Below are 21345 nucleotides of genomic sequence, written 5' to 3' on the forward strand. Positions count from 1 at the left end.
GCATGAATCACTTCTGACAGGCTTTCCTGACACCAAGAGAAAAAAGATGACAATCCATCTCCTGATAGAACAGATTTTAGGGGAAAAGCTGCACATGCTCAGATTGGGGGGGGGGGGGGGGGCAACTCTGCACATGCTCAGTTTGGTGTGTATTGCTAGAGTTTTTTTTTTTTTTTCTTGAAAGAGTGTATGTGATCAGCACAGGGCCAATCAGCATTGCCCAGACAGAGGGTCAGGGGTCCTGCAGCCTCATAGGCCAGTCATAGGGAATGAAAACTCCTCCTAAAAGCTTTAAGCAGACACTGATAGAAGTCACAAGACTGCTATATACTGCTGATGAGAAAAAGGTATTTAGTAGTTTATATTTAGTAAAATAATTGCATTTCCATGTTCTGTGTACTGTGGGAGACCAGATATAGTGACTGCAGGCTCCTGGGGAGACCAGATATAGTGACTGCAGGCTCCTGGGGAGACCAGATATAGTGACTGCAGGCTCCTGGGGAAACCAGACATAGTAAATGCAGGCTCCTGGGGAAACCAGACATAGTGAATGCAGGCTCCTGGGGAGACCAGATATAGTGAATGCAGGCTCCTGGGGAGACCAGATATAGTGACTTCAGGCTCCCGGGGAGACCAGATATAGTGACAGCAGGCTCCTGGGGAGACCAGATATAGTGACTGCAGGCTCCTGGGGAGACCAGATATAATGAGTTCAGCCTCCCGGGGAGACCAGATATAGTGACAGCAGGCTCCCGGGGAGACCAGATATAGTGACTGCAGGCTCCCGGTGAGACCAGATATAGTGAATGCAGGCTCCTGGGGAGACCAGATATAGTGACTGCAGGCTCCTGGTGAGACCAGATATAGTGGCTGCAGGCTCCTGGGGAGACCAGATATAGTGACTGCAGGCTCCTGGGGAGACCAGATATAGTGACTGCAGGCTCCTGTGGAGACCAGATATAGTGACTGCAGGCTCCTGGGGAGACCAGATATAGTGAATGCAGGGTCCTGGGGAGAACAGATATAGTGGCTGCAGGCTCCTGGGGAGACCAGATATAGTGACTGCAGGCTCCTGTGGAGACCAGATATAGTGAATGCAGGCTCCTGGGGAGACCAGATATAGTGAATGCAGGGTCCTGGGGAGACCAGATATAGTGACTGCAGGCTCCTGGGGAGACCAGATATAGTGACTGCAGGCTCCTGGGGAGACCAGATATAGTGACTGCAGGCTCCTGGGGAGACCAGATATAGTGGCTGCAGGCTCCTGGGGAGACCAGATATAGTGAATGCAGGCTCCTGGGTTTAGTAACACTTTTAGGGAAACTGTAGCATGTCCTATTTTTCCTAGGATGTCCCCCCAAAACACATGTACTAGGCATGTTACCAGGGCGCCTGGGAAATCATAATCATACTGCAGCATATAATGAGCAAATATAGCCACCCCACCTATATATATATATACCCAGTATAATAATAAACAATATAATGATATATGATTTGTTTTTAAAAACACCACACAATAAGATCAGTTAAAGTGTATCTAAACTCAAGAACAAAAATGTAGAATTTTGCAGCTTACCAGTCCAAAGAGGGGGTGACTGCATTAGTTTTCATTTTTTTTTAGGCTTTCTTTAGCAGTTGTCACCTTGTGATTCTGCTGTACCGTACCCAACCTGCCACACTGTACCTACATAAAATCATTCATTTTCTTTAAAGCAGCCACAGCCTGAGGGGAAGAGCTTTTCCCCTGCCAGCAGCTGCAGAGAAGGACCTTTGTTCTCTGTGTGGAAGCAAAGGTCTCTATGCAGCGGTCCATCACACCAGAGATCTCCAATAGGCAGGGAGCATGATCTTTGCAGATTGCAGAGCTATAGGTTGGGCTCAGTAGCGGGTGTGTTAGATCTTTTCAGAGAGAGATCCCACAGAGAATAAGGCCCCTTCTCTGCAGCGTGCTGGCAGGGAACATGCTTTTCTACTACAGCTCTGGCTGCTTTCCAAAGAAAATGGAGGCATTAAACACCTTTTGTTTTGAAGTACCTGGATTGTATTTAGCTGATTTAAGGTGATATCAATTGAGCCTTAAATAAAAGAGTGTTTGTCTTCATGCACATGGCCGTATAGGGGCTGTACAGCATGCAGAGCCTGCATAATCATTCTCCGAGGGCCCACGCACAGCCACCCATTGTGATCAATCAGAAGAAGCTACACGGATGTATGCTCCAAACACAGATAGTAGGCATTCGCAGCAAATGTGCATGTCCATGCAGGTGCTTTGTGCAACCCCCATTGCATTTCTGCCTACAGCCACATTGCCTAATTCATCTCAATTGGTGGCTTATGAGGCAGATGGAGGTCCCAGGAGTGACTACGCAGGATCTGCACACTGTACATACAAGCTATAAGACACATTACCAGTTAATGCGCTGATCCTAAACTTGAATGTCCAGGCTGGTGATTTCTTTGAAAAAACACACACGGTGATAGAAGTGATGGGGCGTTGCAGCTCACCTAACCCTCCACCAGGTAGTGGACAATCAACTGTACAAAGGAAAAAAAGGAGAGAGCGCACAACTGCCCTAGCATAACACCGTTTATTACAGATAAAAAGAGAGCTGTAGATGAATACACTCACATTAAGAAGATGATTATCAAACACATCGATAGAACCCCGGGATGTCAACAACTCTCTCCTGTGGATAACCGCACTCCAGCTTGCTCTCATCATCCTGCAAACCGAGACTTCTGGGGGTGATAACATCCAACTCTGGGTATGCAGATCGGAGTGCGCCTGCGCCCAGACCAGCCAGCACCATGCTTGTGCCAAATGACGCGAAGGAGAGCCGACAGAAACCACAGGCAGATGGGCTTCAGAGAGGATGAACCTCCCATCACTCCACACTTCTGGTTGCTATGACTACGCGTTTCAGAGACGTGGCCTCCTTCTTCAGGTCCGCTGCTGGATGGTGAGAGCGAGTGGATGGCGTCCTGGGGTTCTATCAATGTGTTTGATATTCATCTTCTGAATGTGAGTGTATTCATCTACAGCTCTGTTTTTATCTGTAATAAACAGTGTTATGGTACAGTGGTTGTGTGCGCTTTCCTTTTCTTCTCTGCACCCTGTACAGCCTCTGTATGCCCTTGTGCATGAAGCTTTACTTAATTTGTATTCAGTATGTGTACATAGAAGCAAGTATGTTTGCTCATTACATATGCAGACACTGCTTCCTGTTTATTAGTGTTGCACAATGGTTGCACCGTATCCCTCTTTTCTCTCAGTCCATTAGTCTGCACTTAACTGTTTGGAATAAGTAGGCCAGTGTTTCTCAACCTTTTTTAAGTCAAGGCATCCTTTAAAAATTATGGACAGTCTCAAGGCGACCCATTTTAAAATGTAAAAAACTATTCTAAAAGACTTACATAATGTAGCAACATCCACAAGTCCAAGTAGGACACCCAACGTTAGAGGTGATTTATTCTTCCAAAGCAAATACACTTTTGTAAACTGGTACTGACTACTATTCCAGTGTTTCTCCTCTCCCTCAGTTTTTCTCTATCATTCAGCTAATGTGAGGGGCAGGGGAGGGTCAAACAAGAATACTATGCAGGCGACTGACATCCTCCTTATCAACTGATTATGCCAATGGTTGTTAGGACGCTGGCAGCTAGAAGGTTGTAATTGTGCATAATGAAAACCTTTTATTGAAAACAATTTTTGGGCAATTTTTAGCCATTTTGCCAAGGCACCCCTGAAGAAACCTCAAGGCACCCCAGGGTGCCTGGGCACACTGGTTGAAAAAGGCTGAAGTAGACTATCCATGTGGGGTATCCTCTAAACTCAGAAGTTGTTCTGCATACAAAAAGTCTCAAGCAGGTAAAAACGTCATTAACACGTTCAGGTCATGTTCGCAATACTTATAATGATGTATCCTCCTTTTAAAAATATAATCTTGAGACATAAGTCGATGTATATTTGTGCAGGTATCACAGCCTCTACAAGCCGGCTCCGAGAGTAGAGGTACACAATCGCCTTCATCGGAACCCCAAGGACTCAGAGCAGACTGTTCAGGCGAGGTTAGACATGTATCATGCCAATGCGGAGGAGCTGGAGGAATTTTATCAAGATGTCATTCATGTTAACGCTGATCAAGACCCATACACGGTCTTTGAGTTCATTGAGAGCTGTGTTGTCAACCCCCTTCCCAAGAGCCTCCCTAGGGACTCTCCATCTCCCTAATCACTGGCAGCATATACAGCGCTCCCTATTAGCTTAAATTAGCTAGCGCTGATCCAGAAGGTGTGTTTATATTCCACCTAAGGCTGCCAAGTCTCTGCATTTACCAATTTCAGCAGTGTCGTCGTGGAATACCTGCCTCAAATATGAACTGACGATGTTCTGTTACATACATTTAAATGACAATTAAATCTTTTATTTGATCTGCTTCAGTTTCATTTTTTTTGCTTTTGGGATTTATTTAGACCGCAAAATTATTGTCTTTTTCAAGGGTTCATCTATCAAAGTGTCTGAAAAAGCATTTAAGGTGGTCGAATTTCAGCTGGTTCCTAATGAACTGGTCAAAATTGTATCAGTAGAAGATGTTTTTTTTCTTTTCAATAGTTTTTTATTAAAATTTTTTCAACATACGACAAATATATTCCGTCAGTACTTACAAAGATCAGAACATTAAACATGGTAATGATAGCATATACTATAAATTGTACAGAGTACCTCAAGACACTAGTGGAGCGTAGGGAGGGACTCCAAAAGCTCACCACGATTCCATAGCTAGGGCGCCAATCAAGGCCGAGGCGGGCGCCCACGAGGCCCGGCACCCCACTGGGAACATACTGTGCCTTAACCTCCCGGTCCGCCCCCCCCCCTCAAATATTCAACGGTCCCCTCTTAAACCATTGGTCAACACATTTCTCACCCATCTCTCACAGTCCAAAGCATATAAGGCAGTTCAGATACTTGAGGTACGTTGTAATGATGAAAAAGATGATAAAGTCAAATTTAGAACTAATAGACCATCAACTGGACAGTCCAAACAAACATTGCCTCCGGTGTTTAGTCAACAATCAGGAAGATGTTTTTTTGCATGATTTCTCATCTCACGTCAGTAGACCTCAGCCTTTGCCCTATGGCCTATTTACTACACCTCAATCAGGTCCCACTTACCCTGTACAAATAATTCATCCTCCTAATTCAGTGCAATTTTGTATACCAGCTTTCTGGAAAAGAACTGAAGCCCCAGCATTGACCCTTTAATTCACCAAGCTCGATGAAATTAGACAAATGGAAAACGTTACCATTGGGAAGACAAGTTTAGGACAACCAGGCTGTGCAGACTCCTTTGAACCCTAACAGAGATGACTGCAATGCAGGCATTCCATCAAGAGAAACATCATCTTAGCTGCTGAGACAAATGTTTTGGACTGCCTTTTGAGAGTAAAGCCTCTTTTTGAGTTAAATAACTTTTTATTTAAGGGATTTTCAAGGTACAGACAATACCAATGTCAGAAACAGTTGCACAGGATCATATCACACAAATAGTAAAGCCTCTTTTTATTTGTCACCTTGGCAGCTAAATGGGGTTTGGCCCACTCCACCTTGCTGCATCCTTTTTAACCTCTTTACTCTTTTTGACCCTTTCCCATCTCACCCCCCCCCCCCCCCCATATCTACTTTTTTTTCTTCCCATCCCTTTTTTTTCTCTCTAGAGAGAGGTTGCAGTTAGATTTTCACTGATTCGTTCTGTGTCCCATTTACCCCATTTGTATTCCTATTGAAAAATAATCAGACAGTACTGTACGAACAATCGCTTGACACACTATTCCTCTCTATACTTAAGGTAGGCCATAGATGATGCGATTTTCTTTCCTGCAACCAGGGAAATCCACAGAGCGCTACTGCATTGTCCCAGCGGGTGGGGGGTGCGGGAAGCTGTCTCTGCTGGGAAAACAAGGTGATTATTGCTAGTGGCTATAGCTGATGCAAAAATGTGCATGTATCAATCCGACATGCTGGTTGTACCCAAGTTGATCAATGGACCAACTTGGGTACAATCAGCCTGCCCATAGATAATTTCAGCCAGTCCCTGATAAACCGGAAGCAATTCAAAATATCTATGGCTGGCTTTAGAATCCTCTTTAAGGTCCTTGCAGGAAGAGATTATACAGTATGTGCACGATCTTTTATAAGTGTTCTTTGACATTGTTGCTATAAAACTTTACTTATGTCAAATATGACCACAGCTGCCTCTGAGGGGCTTTGCTTTGTCTATTGTTTGTCAGTGTTTCGTCCTAAATGAAGAAATATAGAAAAAAAAATAAAATAAAATTCTAAAAGTAGATGGCCCTGTCGACATAACTCTGCCGGACATACTTCAACTGAAAGATCGAAGGAGCTGAGCAAAAAAAAAAAAAAATCTTGGCTGAACAAAGGCTACATGCAGATGGATGCACTCACCGTACGGGTACTCTTACAGCTGCAGGTGCCACAGGCTGAATGATGGGTGTATGGCCAGCTTTAGTCTTTTAGATACCTCATTCACCTAGGCACATGGTTCATGTCATTGTGCATAATGAAACTTTTTATTTGTTTTTGGAAGCTTGGGGGAAGGATTAGAACCCCTTATGGATTGTTACTGTTATCAGAATATTTCCCCTCACCTACCAGTGTTTTATCAGACAAGAAGTGAGGGAAAACTTCCAACACAGACAGAAATGAAAATCTGACAGGGGTCCTAGTCTTCCCTTATGCTACAGCAAAAAAAAAAAAAATCATGCCCCACCTGTCACTTGTGCTCCCTTGTGAAGCTTGGGTCCCAAACCTACCGCTGGTGACAGTAAGGGGTATTGAATGATGATGTATTTTACAGGACAATTGAGTATGAGTATGCATAGATCTTTGGGCCACACCATCATTATATTAGTTTGCTGGCTGCAGGTCAATAAGGGTCAGTGTGGATGGCAGGGGATCCAAAGCACCCCTTTATAAATTCACTTCCAGCTGGTAATCCAGGGCGAATAATCTATCTCTAAAGCAGACCACAAGGTCAAATTAACAGATCACTTGAGAGATTCTGTTGTTGCTGATCACAGATGTTTCCATACACGGCAGCATTTTGAGAAGACTGCTAAATCTACCTTTGGGTTTCCAGCCAGGGCTTGTGTTGTGGTGCGTCAACCATCTATACTTCCACCACGGTTGACCATTGCGGTTGCTACTAAGACACTTTGAAGGTCTCAGTTATAAAACTGGATCTAACAAAAAAAAAAATACACAATGAGTAGATCAGTTGACCATTACCAAATTTAATTTAAAGCCACCAGTGTGACCATTACCAGGATCTCCACTGTAAGAGAGTACCTGCTTGCCCAGCCCAGACATTTTTGCACCTTCTGTCCCCATCTCCTGAGTATACATATTATAGTATCACTTTACAGAACTTAACTATGGCGCTTTGTTATTTATTACTGTTGTGCACAGCCTGGAAATGGAAGACAATATGAGGTTAGGCCATTCACAGGGCAGCACTGGTCAGACCCCAAGCTCTAGCTCCTGAGTTAGCCTCAGAGGACAAAAAGAAAACCAAAGAAGAGGACAAATTGAACATCTTTGTAGTCAAGTCTACACAATTATATTAATGATAAATGTAAATTTTTGCATGACCCCATTGTAAAAGTGTTATTGACCTACCATGCAACATACTTTGTAGTGATAGTTTGACATTGCTAAAGATTTTGACATTTGTACATATAAAATGCTGCTCAAGAATCATGTTATATGTTGATGGAGGAGCTGCAATAGCCAGCAGATGCTGCAATCTGACCTCCAGGGTGCTGCAGCTGGTGGAGTATCTGTAGGTACAGAGAGGGGTCTTGGTTACTTGGAGGTATTCGTTTCTACTAAAGTAAACCTGTGAGGATAGGATTCTGGAAGTTGCCAGTGCTGACTTGGTTGTAATGTACTTACTTGTCCAGGGCTTTCAATCTGATTGTGGCTTCCCCACCTAGTGAGGGAATGGTCACCATCTTCAGTCTAGGGAAATTACAGTTTTACAATATATCATTCACTGAATAGCCCGTAGTACAGATTAGAGATTTATTTTTTTTTAGGACTTTTTACCTTCAGCAACTGTATAATTGCACTGGAAGCAGGAGTTTAGACCATAATAGGCCAGTACCCAGGGCATCAAGGTTAGAGGGGGCACACCAAGGCTCAATATTTACTACACAGTATGTTGCAAGGTAGGTAATAACACTTTTACAGTATGGTCATGCAAGAATTTAAATTGTATTTCGTTTTTGCTTTTCCTCCTCTGTCTACCTCGAAATATTTGTCGGTAAACTCAGCAAGAGAGCTATAGAAGGAATAAAGAAGAGGGATGCTCAGAGTCAGAAGACTCTTTGAAGTTCAGAAAATATAAAATAATTATTCTTTCTCTTATTTGGGGTGGAGCTTGTACAAAAGGGCATCATCATTCAAATGTACCTAAGGCAGAGATTTTAACATATACTAAAATGGAAAAAATGTGGTCCGAATCTGAAGGTTTAAATTATCCTGAGACATTAAAAGGTTAAAGTTTGGCTATAATCTCAATCAACTAAGAGAGTCTGTAGGTTACTTACCTCTCTGAAGCCCCAGGCCCTCGGACTGCCAACATCCAAACACAGCTGTGAGGAGTGGGCCATGTGCCCCATATCAAGGTGTGACGTTCAGACAAAAGCAGCCAATCAGTTTCTCTGACATTAAAGTGCTAGTCCATGCAAAAGTGAAATGTTAGTTAAAGCAGGAGCCTGATGGTCTGAGTCAGTGCCTGGCTCATCAGGTTACATTTTCCATAGCATAACATAGACAATCCAACAGAGAGACCCTCCTAATGGTCACAAGATGGTGTGCAGACACAGGAACTAGACATCTCCCCCAATAGAGTCCCACAGAGAGATAGAAGAAGCTGTCAGATGGTTTCCTTCTCCAGCATATACTAAAAATGGGAATATCAGTTTTGGGTGGACTGACCCTACTTGACTTGGCGTCCACTGAAGCTGGGGTTGGGTACCAACAGCCAAAGCGAGGCTGAAGCTTTTTGTATAAGATATAGAACTGATGGGAAGGTAAAGTCATTCATAAAATCAGCCGGTTTATAACGTCCGGCCTTGTATAGACTAGAGGATATGGTGGGAGACTGACAAGTAGGCAATTGGATGATACATGCGAACAGAGATCTGCCGGACAGAATTTGGCACAGAGAGTTCTACGTACCTGATAATAGAGCAGACACTCCATAGCATTCTGCTGAGTCCTCCCGGAGTGAAGGTGCATCTGCTTCATTTATTTTACTGATTAATATTCTGTCTCTCTTCCTGTGTCCGCTCTGTGCAGATCTCCTCCATTATGTTAGTTCCCCTCGAGTGGCTCTGTGGATAATGTGAGCCCTCGGAGGGGAGGGTCTGGCTGCCTTTTTAGCTCATTGACATGCATTGAATAGTGCTTCACTCCTAGTCTGGGGTCAGAGGTCATCTCCCATTGGCTTTGTCGCAGGCCGAGCATAAGTAGCGGAAGCGTTAACAGAACATGCTAATACACTTGTACTATTCTCCCTCTGCAGCCATGCGATCAATTGCAATTCATTTAATTACTGCAAACAAAAGCAATTCATTGCTTCACTTTGGATCAGAAGTTCACCTAAAGGAATGGTCCACTGGATGGTGCCACTGTACTGACAGAGGATTCTTGTTGTTTCATGAATAATATTTCTTAAATAATACATTGATGATACTGTACATATACATATTTCTACATTGAAGTAAAGGACTAGCGATATCTCTTTTGGAAGTTTACCACCAACCCCTCCAATACTTACCTGTACCCATTCATGATTCTGACCATTGCTTGACTTGACTGATGCTATATAAATACAAGGGCCTGTGTACACAAGCAACGGTTTGCATGAAAACTGTATTTCTCCCCCTCCAAATCAAGGCAAATGTAAAAACAACTTATTGCAGCACAAATGTAAGATAATGCACCTAAAAGCATGCGAAATGTGTCCATCTGCAGAAGCCCAGGGGCAGTCCTCATAACGCTGACACTTTGGAAATAAACACTTGACAGTGGTTCTAACCCTTCCTACCCAAATAAGTTCCACTTTATGCCACTTGGATGTTTCTTAAATTGCAGCGGCACATTTTAGAGCAGATTTAGTACTGTACATTTCGAAAAAGAGCCATCGGTCATGTAGACCACGAAGAGTTCATGAACAAAATAAACTTTTCTGTGTACTTACATGCACCAACTATGGGCAACCCCCCCAAAAAAGTATTTAACCACTTGACCTCTGGAAGATTTACCCCCCTTCATGACCAGACCATTTTTTGATATTTAGCACAAGTTTACTTTAACCACGTCCATACCGGGCCATTTCTGGCACTCCGCTCCTACATGTAAAAATCATCATTTTTTTTATAGAAAATTACTCAGAACCCCCAAACATTATATATATATATATATATTTTTTTTTTTTTTTAGCAGAGAGCCTAGGAAAGAAAATGGCGGTCATTTAAACTTTTTATGTCACACGGTATTTGTGCAGAAATTTTTCAAGCACGATTTGTTTGGAAAAAAAACGTTTATGAATTTAAAAAAAACAAACACAAAATTTAGCCCAATTTGTTTGTAAAATGTGAAAGATGATGTTACGCCGAGTAAATAGATACCCAACATGCCATGCTTTAATGTTGCGCACACTCGTGGAATGATGCCAAACTTCGGTACTTAAAAATCTCCATAGGTAATGCTTTAAACTTTTTACAGGTTACCAGTTTAGAGTTACAGAAGGGGTCTTGGGCTATAATTGTTTCTCGCGCTCTAACGTTCGTGGCGATACCTCACATGTATGGATTGAACGCCGTTTACATATGTGGCCGCAATGAATGCATGCGTTTGCTTCTGCGTGCAAACACCTAGGGACAGGGGCACTTTAAAAAAAATATTTATTTATTGTTTATTTTATTTTTACACTTCCCTTTAATTTTTTTTTTTTGATCACTTTTATTCCTATTACAAGGAATGTAAACATCCATTGTAATAGGAATAGTGAATGACAGGTCCTCTTTATGGGGAGAACTGGGGTCAATAAGACCTCAGATCTCTCTTACAGGCTAGAAAGCCTGAAATAAAAAAAATAAAAAAAAAAAAGATCTCGGCAGTATTGACAACTGCCAGGCCAGGCATGACATCATCACGTGGAGCCCAGGCCTCAGAGAGTCATAGAGACTGCTGGGGACCATCTGCCGCCGGCGTCCGATTCCTTCTCTGGCTCGCCGATTGCACAGGCGAGTCGGTAGAAGCATCGGAGGGCGGCGGGTGGGGGGGGGGATGTCCCCTTCCGCCACCTGTAAGAACGATCAACCGCCTTAACAGCCGCTATGATTGTTCTTATGGTGCAGGGAATCGCCAGCGGAAAAAAAAAATGATATCTGAATGATGCCTGCAGGTGCACCCATCATTCAGATATCCCCACTTAAAGCCGTCATATGACGTACTGCTGTATAGAAGTGGTTACCAAGCCTATTTCTGACGCGATGTTTACAAGTTATAATCAGTATTTTTTGCTAGAAAATTACTTCGAGCCCCCAAACATTATATATTTTTTTAGCAAAGACTCTATAGAAAAAAATGGCGGTTGTTGAAATATTTTTTATTTTTTTTATTGGATGTGTTTTACAGCAGAAATTAAAGAATATTGGGGATTTTTTTTTTTTTATTCAAAATTTGTAGCAGTATACATATTGGCCTAAATTTTATATAGAAAATAGATTTTTTATTTTTTTGATTGGATGTGCTTTATAGCAGAAAGTAAAAAATGTTAGGGATTTTTTTTTTTTTTTTTACAATTTCTGACTTTTTATGTTTATAACGCAAAAAAAAAACCCATAGGTGATCAAATGCCATAAAAAGAAAGCTCTATTTGTGGGGAAAAAATGATATCAATTTTTATTTGTGTACAGCGTTGTATGACTGCACAATTGCCAATGTACCTGTACGTCGGCCTAAAGAAGTTCTTGTACCAGGGTGATGCCTGCAGTTTTTTAGAGCCAGTGGTCAGTGTTCTAGTGATAACAACCGATGCGGCTCATCAGCTGCTTGGCTGTTGTCCCGGAGAGCGGGAGGGAACGTCCCGTCCCACCGCCTTCCGCCGCTCTGCCTGGATCTCCCATGCCTCCAGGAGACCCGAGCAAGCAGCCAGCACGTCTTCCGGCTGGTTAGAGTCCCGAACAAAGCTGGATTTGGCTTTGATCAGGTCTCCGATCAGATCCCTCCATAAAGAGTATCTGTCACTGCCTATTACTGTCGCAAGGGAGGTTTACATTTACTTGTGGTAGCAATAAAAGTGATCAGATTTTTTTTTTTTTTAGGAACATTAATAAAAATAAAACAAATTGGAAAAAAAAAAAATTGAAAGTGCTTCGTCCCCATGAGCTCGAACACCAAAGAAAACGCATACGTAAGTCACACTCCCGCAAACGTAAACGTGTTGAAATCACACATGTGAGTCATCACCGCGATGGTTAGAGCAAGAGCAATAATTCTAGCAAAGGACCTCCTCTGTAGCTCTAAACTGATAACCGTTAAAACATTTTTTTAAAGTGTCGCCTATGGAGATTTTTAAGCACCGTAGTTTGTCACCATTCCACGAGTGTGCGCAGTTTTAAACCGTAGCATGTTAGGTATCCATTTACTCAGCGTGGCATCGTCTTTTACAATATACAAAAAAATTGGGCGAAGTTTACTGTTTGTTTTTGTTTTTTTTTTAACATTCAGTGAAATGTATTTTTTCTAAAAATTTGTGTTTAAAAGACCATAGCGCAAATACCGAGTGACAAAATCTATTTTCTTGTAGGCCAATATGTATTCTGCTACATATTTTGGGTAAAAAAAAAAAATCCCAATAAGCGTATATTGATTGGTTTACGCAAACGTTATAGCTACAGACTATGGTATTTTTACTGGAATTAATTTTTTATACTAGTAATGTCGGCGATCCGCGACTCATAGCGGGACTTTGATAGTATGGCGGGCAGTCTGACACAAACTGACACTTTGTGGGAACCAGTAACACTAATACAGTGATCAGTGCTAATAAAAAAAAAAAAAAAATGCACTGTCGCTGTTCTAATGACACTGGCTGGGAAGGGGTTAACATGTAGGGCAATCAAAGGGTTAAATGTGTGTCTAACAGTGCTTGATGTGTTTTACTGTAAGGTGCTTTTAATAAGGGATGTCACGGGTTTTTATTCCCTGCTTAGCAGGGAAACAAAATCTGGCAGGACAGAGCTCTGTCCTGTCTTCCTCCTCGCCAGTCAGCAGATGGCGGCGGTCATCTATTGGCCAGCGCCCTCTGATCAGCTTGTGCTGTGACTAATCACAGGACAGCCAGCGGTGCGTGCGCCCCCTACCTGGGAAAGCACAGTAAAGCTACAATGCGCGGTCGGCAAGTGATTATGCAAATATTAACTAAATGAAATAGACGTGTGTATTCTTACTTGAATCTTGATGTGATCTGTGTATTTCTTCCTGATCGGTGCAGTAATCTGGTGAGAAACTTTGCCTCTGTGTAGGAGTTTCCTATGATAAATACCAGTCACTGTTGCTTTTTATCCTTGTGCAGGGTGACTGGTTCCCGTCTCTGCCCGCTCCTGTAGTTGTCTGCAGCCAGCCTGTAATAAGGGGAGCTGCTGCTTCCCACCCACAGCTCTGCTCTCTGTATAGGCTGTATGCCGAAAAACGTGATCACCACTAATTTAACAAGATAATATCTGGGCTTGTAAAAGGCGTTTGATGCACACAAAGTAGTTTGTGGCCACTGAGGAATATATTTAAATTATTATTTTTTTATTTTTATTTTTTTGGATGGGGACAAACAAGGCTCTCTCCTAATATTGTTTTTCAAGTATATTTTGGTACACTTAGGCTACATTCACACCTGAGCGTAGCGTTTTCGCACATTTTTTAACCGATTTTACCACGATTTTTACCGCGATTTTTGTGCAGGCGTTTTTAGATTGAATAGAGACCAATGAAAAACGCCTGTAATCTGCCCAAAAAGAAGCTCATGTACTTTTTTGAGCGTTTGGCGTTTTCCTCACTGCGTCAAAACGCTCAGATGTGAACAGGGGCCATTGAAATGAATAAGATTTGTCTTGTTGGGCGTTTTGAGAGCTGATCCTAGAGCAGAAAAACTCCCCAAAAACGCCCCAAAACGCCTACATGTGAACGGAGCCTTATATATTCAAAAATATTAATAATTGAAAGACACTACTAGAAAAAGCCTTGTTTTTTCCATAAAAAAAACCAAACAAACAGTATAAGGCTCGGTTTACAGTTGTGCGATGCAGGAACCAGCGCGATTTCAGTGCGTGCTCCCATAAAGCATCTCACTCACAGGCAGTTCACTCTGCCCTCTGCGAACCGCGGCGGGTGTCAAAGTAAAGTTAATGACACCCCCAAATTGGTTCCCAGTGTGAACTGTGAAATCAGGCAGGAATCAGACCCCATGGGTGTGAGCACCCATGGGATCAGATTCCAGTGCAGACCAAAAAAAAAGGGTCCTGCACCACTTTGGTCCGATTGTGATGCGAATTCAGCCATACCAATTGTTGTGGCTGAATGTGAATCGCACAGACATCGCATGTGATCTGCATAGCAATGCAGTGCCATTCACATGCGATGTCTGTCATCGCAATAGTGTGAACACAGCCTAAGGCAACTGCTATGCATTAACGATTGTTTATATTTTAGCAAGGACTGATGCTGAAACACCTATACAGTGATTAGTGTGGAGACCATAGAAGTCCAACTGAGAGCACCAACACTTGTGAGCGCTTCACAAGAAATGGACCACTCCTTATCCCGCTAAAAAAAAGTCAAACATTTTTGGAACACAAGGTTCCTTTTTTTTTTTTGAGGCAAACTGACAGATATGTTTGCATTTGTATATCTACAAAAAGGTATAATTTTAACCACTTCCGGACCAGAAGTATTTGCCCCCTTAATGACCAGGCCATTTTTTGCGATTTGGCACTGCGTTATTTTAACGGACAATTGTGCGGTCGTGGGACGCTGTACTTAAATAAAATTGATGTCCTTTTTCCCCACAAATAGAGCTTTCTTTTGGTGGTATTTGATCACCTCTGCAATTTGTTTTTGCGCTATAAACAAAAGAGACAATTCTGGAAAAAAACAGACAAACAATATTTTTCACTTTCTGCTATATAACATTCCCCCCCCCCCAAAAAAAAAAAAAATGTAAAAATTATTTTTCATCGTTTTAGGCCAATTTGTATTCTGCTACATATTTTTGGTTAAAGAGAAAAAAAAATCCCAATAAGCGTATTTTGATTGCTTTGCGCAAAAGTTATCGCGTCTACTAACTACGGGGGAAAGATTTATGTCATTTTTATTGTTTTCTTTACTAGCAATAGCGGCGATCTGCGATTTTTAGCGGGACTGCGACATTGCGGCGGACAGATCGGACCCTTAACTGACATTTCTGACACTTTTGGGGGGACCACTGACATTACTACAGTAATCAGTGCTAAAAATATGCGCTGTTACTGTAATAATGACACTGGCAGGGAAGGAGTTAACCTAGGGGTGATTAAAGGGTTAAGTGTGAGCCTAGGGGAGTGTTTTCTAACTGTGGGGGGAGGAACTTGTGAAATGATCATAGAAACCTGTGTTCCTATATAGAAGGATCACAGGAGCTCTGTGACCATTTCAGAGAGAAGAATGATCAGTTGTGTGATCACGGGTGCCTGGCGGCAGTTGGTGCCGTCTGCCCTGTGGATTGGCATTCCCGCTGCCTAGTGGGGGCAGGAGCACGCAACCGGCGGCGTGCTCGCCACCAGGTGCGCCCCCGTGGATCACTGTACAAGTACGGCAATTCGCGCAGCCGAGCCAGCCTGCCGCAGTATATATGCGAAGGGCGGTCGGCTAATATAGTAAAGCCTTATCTTGCATTTTGAAATACAGAGTGCTAGCTTTGGGTGTGCAGTGCAAAATAACAGGTCCACTTCAATTTGACAACTTTACCAACTTGGGATTGGCCCAGGGTTGTCAAGTTGACAAATTGATAAGAAGAGTCCTCAGCCCAGCCCCAGGGGTGTTTTCTGAATGTAGTGGTCCTGTGTGCAAGATCATGTTGAGCCCTCTTTGTCAAGAAAAAGAAAAAGTAGCTATGGCAAAAAGTGGGCATGGTTAGCTTTGTACTGAACGTTGGCCATGGCTTAAAGGCATACGATAAATAAAGCCTGACCCGACCAAAAATCCTAAAGTACTTTTTATGCACCATACAGGTTCTTCATAAACAAAGTTTATTGTTTGATATATAAACATGCCTATTGTGGGCATGCATTGCTGGTGGTGAACAGCTTATGTACTCTGATTCTGGTGGTACCTAAAGCGGATTTTCACCCAAAAGTGAAAGAGTCACTCATCTTTCCCACCTAACAAAAAACTTTTATCTGGAAATGGGTACCTTTTTGTGACAGGTAACTGCTCCCACTTTGGCAGCTTCAAACGCCCCCCCATCTGCAACCTCCTGGGACATGTTACCGTGCCCCCCCCCCCCCCCCCCTCATTGGCTGAGACAGCAGTGGGAACCAAAGGTTGCTATCAGTCACAGCCAGTGAGCCAATGAGGAGAAAGGGGGCAGGATTGAGCAGTGGCTGTGTGTGTGAATGGCAGAGCAGCGGTTTAGGAGCGAGCCTGCTTGGGTGCCCCCATGACAAGCTGCTTGCTCTGGGGGCACTCGGCAGGAGGGAGAGGTCAGGAGAGCCAGTGGGGGAACCGAGAAGAAGATGATTGGGGCTGCACTGTACAAAACTAACTCCACAGAGGAGGTAAGTATGACATGTTTTTTTTTTCAGAAAAATATATCACTTTAACTACACTTATTTAAATCTACTTAGTTCACAATTCCACAATTCCACTGTGGGCTTTGCCTTGCATGGAGATACGCCCTTGCAAACTGCAACAAAGTTCCCAGAGCATATAAACTGCCAGTGAAAAGTTTTAGAACACCCCCATTTTCTCAGTTTTTATTGAAACTGAAACAGTTCAGGCCCAGTGAATAACCTGAAATTGTACAAAGGGAAGGGGTGAGAAGAAAAAATAATTTAGGTTAACAACTGAAAAATGTTGTACCTTTTAGAGTTATACAAAATGGCTTTTTTTCAGGGAAGGAGTAATGAGTTAACAACTCATCGTTGTTCTGCAGCAATCTAAGTAAATTAGGCCTTGAAAGCTTTTGCTAAGGCTCCATTCACATTTGGGAATGCGGGTGGAATCACCGCCATTTTGCCTGCGATTACAAATTGCATTCCAATCACTGCAAAATGGGTGGCATTATTTTATAAAGGCATCCAAGCGCAGTGAGATTTTTACTGTGATTTTCACACAACAGATTCGCAATGCAAAGGCAGGAAAATCAACCTTAAAAACCGCGTGAAGCTTGTTGCCCAAAGAGAAGCAAAAGCTCCTAGGGCAGCCCATTGAAGTGAACGGGCTGCCCTATGGGTGACACACGGAATCACGTGAAAATCGCTCACACAAAAGTGGGTACGCGAGTTCCCACTATGCGTAGTGTGAATGGCGCCTAACAATTTCTACAGGTGTCCCAACTTTTGTTGATTACTTACAAGCTCTGTCTGTATAAATGCAGTGTTGAAACAAGCTGTGCTACTACACCCTCTTAAGCAATATTTGGACAATATTATACTGCAGGAAGTAGGATATTGCTCTCAAAATGACGAGATAAAAGGGCAATTAACAAGCGAAGACTCTTGTATATAGTGATGTGATTATATATATTTCAGCCGATGGCTAGCTCTGTCAGGAAAGCAATCCAAGCGACTCATTAGCCACTAGATTGCTTTCTGAAGCGGAGAGAGGTGGCGTCAGCAGAGATTACAAAAGCTTGATTCACAGTCGTTTGTAAGAGGTAATCCATTAAGATGATCCACACAACCAGTTGCTGCTCTTCATGTTTATTGGAAAACCAGTGTGTACAAATGCAGATAAAACCAGTTAACTAGGTAGTTATGACTAAGGTCTTGCAGGCTGAAAACGCGTCAACTGGTTTAAGCTGCGTTTGTACACTGTGGTTTTCCAATAAACATGACGATTTTTAAGAGCAGCTACTGGTTGTGCGGAACATCTTAGTGAGTGACTAGATCATCTAGGCTTGCCTCTATGGCCTTGGAGGACTGGAGTGACATCATTTCTGATCTAGGGCATGCTCGCGTGCAGAAGCGAACACATAGGCAAGTCATGCACAGATATGTAAACGATGTTCGCACCGCACATAAGGTATCGTTGTGAACGTTAGAGCGAGAATAATAATTCTAGCGCTAGATCTCCTCTGTAACTCTAAACAGGTATCCTATGAAGGCATTTAAAATGTCACCTATGGAGATTTGTAAGTGCGGTAGTTTGTCGCCATTCCAATTTTCAAGCGTGACATGCTAGGTATCTATTTACTCGGCGAAACATCTTTCATATTGGGGTATTTGTTTTTTTTTTCATTCATTAAAATGTATTTTTTTCCAAAACAACTGCGTTTGAAAAAAAGCTGTGCAAATACCGTGGGAGATAAAAAAAAATTTAACGATCGCCATTTTATTCCCTAGGGTCTCAGCTAAAAAAATATATGTTTGGTTATAAGTAATTCGCTAGAAAAAAAACTACTAAAACTCGTAAACAAAAAGGGCCAGAAAAGGCCTGGTTTTCAACTGGTTAAAGAAGAATTTCACTAAAAGTGAAGCAGTCCATTATGCAATGAGTTGATGGAAATTTTGTATTCCTGATTTGTCTTTAGTTGAGCTGAGGGGCCATGAGGTGAGGTAAGAAGCTTTTGGCCTGAGACAAAACTCCCTTTTTGCCTTGTAGAAGGGTATGGACAGCAGTACTGTACCTTCTTTGTAAAAACGGTTCCTTTTCACCTCGAGACCCTTTTGTACCTCCAATCTAAACCTCCGCGTCCCACCACAAATCAATATATTTATTAACTGCTTCCGAGTGTCCTCTGTGTTTCCGGCAGCGTGCTGATAGCATCAACTGGTAATAGTACTGGAGAAATAGGCAGCAGGCTTTTGTCGGCAGACGGCATAAAAAGAACAGAGCTCCACAACGCACAAGGCGCACCACGTATTCTGAAGGATCCGCTGAATCCTCTGCACTAAGGCCTTTTATGTGGTAATGTGGGCTTGAAGTCCTGGTGTAGAAGTTGATTCAGTTGTGGAGAGAAAAGAACCCCTTTTATGTGAGAACTTCACACGGGCCTTTGTTCTTTTGTAGCTGCCGATGTTACACATTCACGTACGTTTGTGTATGTGGCACAGTTATAGGTTAGTACATGGCATACATCACATATACACAACTAAATAAAGTCTGAAGTGTCGCTTTTCAAGGGGAAAAGACAGATGAAAGGGACTCGCCTCTGCTTTTCACCTCGCTTTTGCTGAATCTGGGTTAAGGAACTCTAGGTAAGATATAAAACTTCAGTTTAATCCATATATATATTCATTGAACACTTGCTCGAGGTATCGTTTAACTGGATGTGTGTAGTTAATTGCCCATACCATTCTCTTTTTTAAATGAAAGTGGAATGCCAGCCAAAACACCTTTAAAGATTGCAAATGATCTCTATGCACACTGCTATACACTCTTGCATATTTTTTTTGAGGTTTTGCAATTTACAAAATAGCTGAACACAAAAACAGCAAAAGACCTGGTGTTGATCAGGAGTACAATTAAAGACCAGGAGATTTGCATCCCAAAGTCACAATATGGATACATTATTCAGATCACCGATGTATACAATACATTAACATGGTATTGGGGCAACCCAGTTCAAGGTCATGGTCATCTTAAACACCAAAAGGGTACAGAAGAGTATAAGCCATAAAACAAGAAAGTAAATAAGAATAAATAAGCGTAAAGAAAAAGGATATGTGAGGAGTAGGAGCGGGTAAAAGAAAGGAAGATGGGGATCGGGGGGGGGGGGGGGAGGGAGGTTGACTTTGGGGCCAGGGAAACCCTTTTGAATTCCTGGAACATTCCCCAGAAATGATTTCAGTGAGGGTGTATTAAATAGCCAATAGAGAGCATTCAAAATCCATTGGCAGATAGCAAATTATCAGTGGGTCACAAACCTTTGGAAATGGTAGTCGCCCATTATGGCACATATTTGGACACAGGTGTGATTTTTGTTTTTTTTCCATGTATTTACCAAAACATATTCAAGCTATAGTTATATAATAGATATGGACTGAAAGTGCAAACTTTCAGGTTTAAATTTGATGGTATGTACATCCAAATAGGAGGAAGGGTTTAGGAATTCCAGCTCTTAAGATTAGCCATCTCCCTTTTTCAAGGGACCAAAAGCAATTGGACAATTGAATCAAAAGCTGTTTCATGGCCAAGTGCGGGCTACTCCTTCGTTATTTCTTCATCGATTAAGCAGGTAAAAGGGTCTGAAGTTGATTCTTAAGCCTCGTACACACGCATCGAAAATCGGCAGGGAATTTTCGTCCAACGACCGATCTGCCAATTTTCGGCTTGTTAGTATGATGCTTCCGACAACCAACTCCGACTTTTCGGCTGAAAAAAATCTGGTGTGCAGGCTATAAAATTTTTGTCCGCAGTCAAAACACGGCCGATTTTCGTGCAGTCAGTACAGATTTCGACAGGGAAAAATCTAATGAGCAAGTCTGGGCATGCTCAGAGAAAAAAGAACACAAAGAAAGCAAACCAACACATGACATCACTTCTGAAGTAGAATTTTGTTGAGCGAGAAAATTTGTGTGCAGTCTAGGCACATTCCAACCAACAAAATACCACTCTGGACAAAAGACGGACGATCGGTCAGCCGATAATTGTTGCGTGTGTACGGGGCTTAAGTGTGGTATTTGCATTTGGAATCTATTGCTGTGAACCTACATCATGCGTTCAAAGGAGCTGTCCATGCAAGTGAAACAGGCCACTGTAAAGCTTCAAAAACAAAACAAACCCATCAGAGAGATAGCAGCAACATTAGGAGTGGCCAAATCAACAGTTTGGCACATTCTGAGGAAAGAAGAACACACTGGTGAGCTCAGCAACTGTCACGGAACCATGAACCAGACGTACAACAACAGATAAGTGAAAATAAGACAGCTTTATTGAAAAACAAGCTATAAAGCAAAAGTCCAAACGGATGGCGAAACCGATGCAGAGTCTTTGCGAAGCCAGGGGTCTGGAACCAGCAGGGTAGTCAGACGAAGCCAGGATCAGGAACCAAC

General features: G+C 42.5%; 2 protein-coding genes across 2 annotated transcripts in view; one reads left to right on the forward strand and one right to left on the reverse strand.

Moving 5' to 3' along the window:
- Nucleotides 1-4439, forward strand: part of AK8 (adenylate kinase 8) — a gene marked incomplete at its 5' end in the record, with an annotated part of 296745 nt that extends 292306 nt beyond the window's left edge. The window contains one exon of the mRNA XM_082262784.1: nt 3979-4439. Within this exon, the coding sequence (XP_082118910.1) occupies nt 3979-4234 (256 nt within the window). The 3' untranslated portion in view covers nt 4235-4439. The remainder of the gene's footprint in view (nt 1-3978) is intronic.
- Nucleotides 1-9301, reverse strand: part of SPACA9 (sperm acrosome associated 9) — a gene marked incomplete at its 3' end in the record, with an annotated part of 375668 nt that extends 366367 nt beyond the window's left edge. Inside the window, exon 1 of the mRNA XM_082264224.1 lies at nt 9266-9301. The remainder of the gene's footprint in view (nt 1-9265) is intronic.
- Nucleotides 9302-21345: the final 12044 nt, after the last annotated feature.

This window comes from Pelophylax lessonae, assembly GCF_965119305.1.
Source record: "Pelophylax lessonae genome assembly, chromosome: 7".
NCBI lineage: Eukaryota > Metazoa > Chordata > Amphibia > Anura > Ranidae > Pelophylax > Pelophylax lessonae.